The sequence below is a fragment of the Fukomys damarensis genome, unplaced genomic scaffold (assembly GCF_012274545.1).
Source record: "Fukomys damarensis isolate Sample0158 unplaced genomic scaffold, DMR_v1.0_HiC HiC_scaffold_37, whole genome shotgun sequence".
Taxonomy (NCBI): domain Eukaryota; kingdom Metazoa; phylum Chordata; class Mammalia; order Rodentia; family Bathyergidae; genus Fukomys; species Fukomys damarensis.
In genome coordinates, this window is record NW_022900949.1 from 13,865,204 (window position 1) to 13,873,906 (window position 8,703).

Consider the following 8,703-nt stretch of genomic DNA (forward strand, 5'->3'; position numbering starts at 1 on the left):
GTTTAGTAAATACCTTCAGCTACACCAAGAACTATGCTAATCCAACCAGTTGGGATTTTCTTTCTCAAGTTGACACAGTTAGCTATCATAATCAGTTTGTTTAATCATCAGAAGAGTTTACTTGTAGTTCCAAGAGGAAAATAGGATTAAGTATCATTCAGATGTGAAGAGGACTGCAGACAATAACTGGATTCATAGGCAGAAGCAGGCCCTGGTCCTACATTATTTCTCCATTAAGTTTGTTGGTACATTGAAAGCAAACAAAACAGTTACATTTATCATGGGTTCTTATACCTTTACATGATATGTCTTGTTCTTATATTTTCCCATACCCCTGCCCTCCCTTCCATATTTACAAAGACTTTGTTTCCATTTTTCTTTTTTTCACGTTTTTATTTTTTCCATTATTTCTTTTCCCCTTCTCTTCACACTTTGATAATCAGTTTTAAATAACACAAAATAATGTCAAGTCATTGCTTTCATCAATTATGAAAATTTTATAGATGATAATCCTAAATATGGCAGGTGCTCTTATTGCCTTGAAAGCTGTGATTTTTCAATAAAGGAAGTTAAGAATTGCTTCAAAGTCTCTCAGTATTGTCTCTTTTGCTTCATTAGTAGTACTTGCTGTAGGATGCAACTCACAGAGCCATAACCATATGTCTGTGCTTATGAAAACAACTTTGTTTACATTCCCTGCTCTACCCACTTCCTCATTTTACCTTCTTCTGAGACTACACCACAGAAATTTGTTAAAATCAGAGCCTCTGGGGCCAGGAATTTAGTTCAGTGGTTCTGCCACCTGCCTCACAAATGCAAGGACCCGAGTTCTATCCCTGATACAATAATAATAATAATAATAATAATAATAATAATAGTGCTTTTGTTTCAGGCTCTATGTCAATGGAACTTAAGAAAACAAATTATGTTTAGAGAATTAAAATCACATGCCAAGTTTAGAGAGTGAAGCAAAAACAACATCAGGTTGCAAGGCAGGTTCAAATCCATTTGACATTATGTTATACAATCATGGTAGAATATTGTCCTATGGAAAGGAAAGGATCAGGCTTTCTGACTCCCCCCAAATCCTGTTTGTTTGACTTGCTCTGGAAACCTGAAAGTGAAACAAATGATACATTACAGAAAAGAAGGTAACATAAAATTGAGTCTCTTCATGGCTTCCTTCATCTCCCTGTTCCTCAGAGTGTAGATAAAAGGGTTTAGCATCTGAGTGGCCACAGAATACATCACTGAAGCCACTGCAGTATTCCTTGTTGAATCTGTAACTACAGAGCTGATGGAGACCCCAAGACCCGTCCCATAGAACAATGAAAAAACACACAGATGAGACCCACAGGTGGAAAGGGCTTTATACTTTCCTCTTGATGGCATTTTCAAGACTGAGGACATAAAGGGAATATAAGAGATAATGATTCCTGAGAGAGGAACACCACCAAAGAGGCCACCCACCAAATATATTAGAATGTTATTGCTGAGGGTTTCAGAACAGGCGAGCTTGATGACCTGAGCAAGCTCACAGAAAAAGTGTGGGATCTCAAGGTCTGTGCAGAAGGACAGGTGCAGCACCATCAGAGTGTGGAGCAGGGCTTGCACAGTGCTAATAAACAGGGAGAAAAATACTAGCAGGACACAGAATTGAGCATTCATGATTGTTGTGTACCTGAGAGGGTGACAAATCGCCACATAGCGGTCATAGGCCATCACTGTGAGGAGAAAACTTTCTAAACCACCAAAAACTAAGACAGAGCAGACCTGGGAGAGGCAGCCTGTGTAGAAGATGCTCCAATCCTGTGCTACAGTGTTCGCCAGCATCTTTGGGACAGTGCATGTGATCAAACAGTTGTCACTGAAGGACAGATTAGAGAGGAAAAAGTACATGGGGGTGTGGAGGTGGGAGTCAGAGCTGACAGCCAGGATGATGAGCAGATTCCCAATCATAGTGACTAGGTACATGGACAGGAACAGGTAGAAGATGAGGAACAGCAGTTCTGGATCATCTGTCAGTTCCAGGAGAAAAAATTTTGAAACAGCTGTTTGATTTATAGCTTGCATATTCCTGATGAATCTGATGGAAAACAAAAGTGAAAACAAAATAAAACAAACTTTTTATACAAGCAAAAGGGACAGAGTCTGGAAACACAGTAGACATTAAAAATTTTGGAACTGCTCTGGACCTGCTTTGACAAGATGTGAGAGTAAGGGCCAACAATCTGTCTTAGCAAACACTCCAGATGAATTTGATACTTCTGAAGTTTCAAAAACAAATTTTTAACACAGAGAAATATTTTGTTACTTTTATTGAGCTACACAAATTTTCAAATCTTAACTTATATTCTCCTATTCCTCTTGATTTATATCTTGTGACTTCCAATATCTTTATTGAACTCTAAAACTTTTTCATGCTGTATCATTTTCTGATACTGTGAGATAATATGACATGGACGTCCTTTAGAATTTTTTTACACCCTCAAACAAAATGTATAATGCTTGACTTATCATGTACATCTTCTGAGCCATTTTTTCCATATTGGTATGCCTCAAGATCACTCAAAGGCCTTGGCAACATACAGATGAAGGTGTTTACCTATGAGAACAAGTCATGGACACAAAGTATGAACTTAATGATTAAGAAAGACTGATTCAGAGATCCAACGGTCTGACTGATGAGTTGACTTTATGAAAAAGTTTTTGTTAATGTCTCTTGATTGGGCAGCATTAGCATTCCTAAATGATCCTGAATGTCATCATTTTCTTTATTTCATTACTTTAATACTTTCTTTTTCTGCTCCAAATGTTCCATTAATATTTAAGCATGCTTACTTCCACTCAGTAAGCTAATTGTAATCAGTGGAGAATATACATCAGGTGACTGTGAACAAGTACTAGAAAATGTTGCCTATGTATTTGCAAGACACTGTTAGAAACAAATGAAACCAATCTGCATTAGTAAATAACTATAAAAGTAGCTGAGTAACGATATGGATGATTTATTCTGACTAACCCTCTGGGAACTTCTTCCCTTAAATACATGGGACCAGGTCATTAATAGAATTTAAGACACCAAAAAAAATATAGTATTTAAAATGAGGAAATTCATGGGCTCTTTTGAAAACTGATGGTGGCACAATTTTTTTTTTTTTTGGTTGTTGTTCCAAAGATAGAGATTCGCAAGATAATACACACATAGAAACATAAGGCTTTTAACAGTTGTGTCCCTAAAGAACAAAGATATCCATCTCCTTAGGAAGAGAGATGCAGCGGTGATCATTTTGTTTCATATTGGAATAACACACTCAATTCAGGCTGCCAAATTTACTTTGTGATGATGAAAAATATTCAACAGGAAGAGAAGGTTGGGCATCCTTTGTTTAATAGAAACTGCCTGGTGGATGTGCTGCGTAGCTATAATGTGATGTTCTCTTTATAATTTATATTTATCCCTCCACCACATCATACATATTAAGTATAGACCCTTTTATTCATGCAATTATAACTCAATAAATTTGAAAAGAAAATTTTCAGGGAGTAGAAAAGAATAAAGCAAAAGCAGACAACAAGTGTGGGCAGGCGGGACTCACATACTGAGCTTTGCAGTGCGTGTGTGTGTGTGTGTGTGTGTGTTTCCCATGAGCAAAGATGCATGACATTTTTCACCTCTCAGAAAGAAGTTATACAATGATGCAGTTGAGTCCAGTAAAATGAAATAAAGAACATCAACAGCTTACTGAATGCAAATTACACAGAAAGTTTCTTGTACTGAAAATACTACTAAGGGTCTTGGTTACATAGAAAAAGGAAGAAAGTACTATTAAATACATACATTTATATATAAATCTGTTGCAAGAAAAATGCATTAAATAAAAAATAAATGAGAGCCATGAATCCCCCAAATTTTGAATTCCTGAACTAAGGAACATATTGTGTATGAGAAAATGTTAAGCATTTTTGAATATGTACAGGTATGTGTTTCATCATTACAGATCATGCATGCATAATAGAAGTACAGAAGCTGGCTAACAGTAAAATTTTTAGATTCTTTAGCATATATGTTTAGATGTTTTAGTGCAAGAAATAATAAAGGCATATTTGAAGCCTCTCGCTTAGTATTCTTGCTCAAAGTTTAAATTTTTTCTTCCCCAAGTAAATTATTATACTATTGTGACACACACATTATACCCCCAAAATGTATATCATAGTTTTTCAAATAGGAAAATCTGCACTTATCACCTTATAAGAGTTGTGTGTAAACTGAAACCTACTGAACCAGCAAAAGGAAGATGAGATGAACTGATGGTTATGGACTAAATTATATCACCTTCAAAATTCATATATTCAAATTTAACTCCCAATAGTGTAGACTGTAGAAGGGAAATGAAAAAATAAGAGAAAAAGAAAAACATGAAGACAAAATATTTGTAAATATAAAAGGTGGAGAGGATGAAGAGTGGAGAGGGGAATGAGGAAAAACCACGAACCAAGATAAGTTATGTAAAGGTACAAGATCCCAGTGATTAATGTAACTGTACTGTATAAATAAATTATACCAATAAACCTAATTTAAAAATGTAACTAGTTTTAAATGTGGGTTCGAGAATGGGCCATATTCCAGGATGTGGGTGATCCTTACATGAAGAATAAATTAGGACATGAAAATGAAGAGAAGAAAGACTGCGGAAGACAGAAAGAAAACAGCCAGCTAGGAGCCAAGGACAGTACTGAGGAATATCCAACCCCATTCAAACTCTGGTTTTACAAATTCTCATTTCCAGAAATGCGAGAAAATAAATGTCTTATTATTAAGCCACCAAGTCTATGGTACTTTGTTAGACAAGCTCTAGAAATTTATGTATGTTCACCAAAGAATTGAAGTAAATTTTGGAGTATTTTGTGAGAGACGATATGTTTGACGCAGGTGGTGGAACATCTGGGCTAAATCCACGCCCCCTAGAGAGACAATGTATTTGAGGACAAGCCTATTTCTGATCAGGAGGAAAATGCTCACCACTACTATGTAGAGAAAGAAAGTCTGGAAGAAGGATAGAAACTGGTAAAAGTGTGACAGACATGTCAAGGTGAGAGTCACCCGAGAAGCTCTTGAAGGACCAGTTGCTCATTGCCTTATTCATGCATTTTCTTCACTACCTACCCTGAATGAAATTGTGACAAAATGCCTGCCAGCAGGTCCAGATGGTTAACTGAAGGACTTCACTTTCCTGTTCCCTTCAGTGAGAATGCTGCTCAGCCTCTCACCTGAAGATTATGGAAGACGTGTCTTGAAAAGGGTGGTCACATGGACTGAATTAATGAATTCAGAACAAACAGATCCTCTGTGGGAGGTGATGTAACTCTTCTTCCTGAGTAGGCACACTTTTTCAGTGAAATGTTCCCTGGCAGACTCTCTGTCCCTCAGGATTCAATATCCAAAACTCCTCATTAAACCCAAACAGTCCTATTATCCTGATACTCCAAGTAATTGCATGGAAGTTAAACTCTGCAGAAGTCAGGAACTCAGAATTGCTGATTTTGTGACTCCTGAAGCAATGAATATTCCATCTACAGATCTCCTTTTTTTCTACTCCTCTCACTTTCATGGACCGTGCATATATAAACATAGAATTTCTCCAGCAAATCCCACTGCCCATTTTAGCTATAGGTGTGAATTTCAGTCACAAAAATATAATTTAGCACATATATGCATTTAAGTATATACACAGGTAAGATAGATATGCTAAAATTGCAGACACCAAGAAATATTCTTGTTTTTCATATTCTAGAAACACAACTTTATCATGCATATTTAGTATGAGATTGTATTCTACTGTACATCACATGATCAAAAGTCATTGACATTTATTTTTCCTGTAACAATTTTTCTTAATATTTATCAGAATTTTGAGGTATATAGTAGTTCTTTCTTCTGATAGTATGTATACAAATCATACCTTCATGACATGTCCTATCTCTTTACAAAGAGCTCCTCTGTTACTCCTTTGCCAAATCCCTATTCAATCTCCACATACTTTACCTTCCTTTTTCTTACATGGTTCTTTTATTTTGCTTTTTATTTGTTTTTTAAAATTTGCAATATTTGTTATGCATAATATATACTATCACGATGAGAAATTTGTACACATACACATATCACACCTATTTTCTTTCTACTTTTTATTGCCCATTCCTCCCATCTCCCCCATAACCATATCTTCTTAAATCTTTAAAAAGTATACCTCCTGATTTTATAAAATTTATCTTTTAATTTCATCTATATATCATTCATACTTTGGGATTCTCATATCAGAAAAAGACATGCAATATATAACCTTGTGTCTGACTTATTTCAGCTATCATTATGGATTCAGAGTCTAACAATTTTTCTACAAATTAAATAAATGTATTCTTCTTAAGACCAAGTAATACTCCATTGTATATAAAGCAACATGTTCTGTATAAATGCAGATGTTGATGTGCATATAGGATATTTGCATGACTGAGCAACCCTGAGGTTTGCTACTGGAAACAAGGGAATGCAGGTATCACCATATATGGTGACCTTAATTATTTTGGAAAGATAACCAGGAGAGACATAGCTCATCTAATGGAGTTGTGTTTTTTGGATTTTTGAGAAATCTAATCTTCACACTCATTTTCATAGTATTAGTACTAATTCACTTTTCCAACACTGTTCTTTTCTCCCATAGCATCAGTATTTATCTCCTTGATGCTAGCCATTTTACTGAAGATGAGTAAAATTTCTGTGTCATTTTAATGTGCATTTCTCTAATAGCCAAAGATGCTAAGGATTTATTTATGTATTTAGTGAATATTTGTATTTCTTATTTTTTTATTATTTTACTTGTTCCTTTAGGTATACTAAATAGAAACTCTCATCATAGCATATTTGTACCTGTGTATGATATATCATGCTTCTTTTTTCCCCATTCCACTTCTCAACCTCTTCCATCCCTTCAACCGTTCTCTTTATTTACAAAACCTTGTTTCCATTTTTCCTTCTACTCTTTCATTCTTTTTGCCTTGTTCCCTTTTTTCATTTTGATACTTTTATTTCCATTTCCCAAGAACATTTTTATTTCATTTTCTACAAAGTGTCTATACATCAAATTGCTCATTTTTGATTCTTTTATTTTTAGGGATCTAAATATACTTTTTGATTTTCATATATGCTAGACATTAGTCTCCTATCTGAGGAGACAGTGTTGGTACTTGGTATTATTTACATGCAGTTGAGATTCTTTTCAGGAAGTCCATATCCATGCTTCTGTCTTCAAGATTGTAATGAATTCTTTTCATCACATTTAATGTTTCTGACTTCATATCTATATTTTTAGACATTTTGGTTTTTTATTGAGTTTATTGGTACATTTTAGGAATACAATACAGTTACATTCATTATTGGGAGCATGTCCCTTTATGTGACAGGTCTTGATTCTGGTTTTTCCCCTTGTCCCCAAGCTCCCTTTACCTCTCCTCCCTTCCCCATTTACAAATATTTTATTTCCATTTTTTCATTTTCTCATATTTTTTTCTATTCTCTTTTTAACTTTCGCCTACCCTTCCCACTTTCCCTACATCTTTAGCCCTTTTCTTCCTATTTCACATTGTCAATTATATCATTAGGATCTTGTGTACTATTATAGTTTATTCAAACCAGAGAAACTATTTGCTATTTACATGTGTGACTTATTTATTCTAATTGGGAGTATAACCTCAATATGGATCGATTTTCCTACGAGTGAATCTAATTTCTCATTCTTCATGGATGAGTAGTATTTCATTTTATAGAAAAACAACATCTTCTTTATCTAGTTTCCAACTGATGGGCAAATGGACTGTTTCCAAGTTTTAGCTATTACAAACTGTGCTGCTGTAAACATAGGTGCAAATATTTCACTGTGATATGATTCTTTTAATTCTTTTTGAAGGATATCCAGCGGAGGGATGTCTGGGTCAAATGAAACCTCTAATCCTAGTTCTTTGAGGTATCTCCATATTGATTTCCATAGTGGTTGCACCAGTCTGCACTTCCCCCAAGAATGGAGAAAGGTTCCTTTCTGCCCACAACCCTACCAACTTTTGTTATTGTTTGATTTCTTGATAGCAGCCAATTTCTGTATTCATTAAAACTGCAACTGCTAACCTGGGTATGAATCTACACCTGAGCAAAGGAGTTGTGTTTAAGAATGGAAGACATTTGTCAAATATCACAGACAAAAACAAAAAAGTAGCAAACCAAGACGAACTGCACTTTTCATTTACATCATCTGGTAATTTCAGAATTTGATGAAAGACACATTTTGACATGCAAATCATTCTATCACTCTTACCTAAAATATGAGTTACTTTCTCATTGGCAGGGCAAAATATCAACTCCTGGAACTTGAAGGAAGAGAGATATTTTTTGACTCATGGTTTAGTGAATTCTGTCCATCTCTTGGCTTCAAAAAGCAGCACAGCAGGGCTGGGGATTTAGCTCAGTTGTTCAGTGGCTTGCCTTGCCAGTGCAAGGACCCGAGTTAAATCTAAAGTACAAAAAAAAATAAAAAATAAAAAATAAAAAATAAATTAAAAAAAAACAGCACAGCATGATAAAAGGGCCTGGCACTGGAAAGTTGTTCATGCCATGATGGTCAGAATTCAGAGCGAGAAGGGAGAAAACAGGTACAT

At 35.2% G+C, this 8,703-nt stretch overlaps 1 protein-coding gene across 1 annotated transcript; it reads right to left on the bottom strand.

Annotated features, from left to right (window-relative positions):
* Positions 1 to 1,137: 1,137 nt before the first annotated feature.
* LOC104855367 (olfactory receptor 7G2-like) lies at positions 1,138 to 2,073 on the bottom strand. The gene has a single exon (XM_010614200.1). It carries the CDS (start codon positions 2,071 to 2,073, stop codon positions 1,138 to 1,140), a length of 936 nt encoding a protein of 311 aa, XP_010612502.1.
* Between the last annotated feature and the right edge of the window lie 6,630 nt (positions 2,074 to 8,703).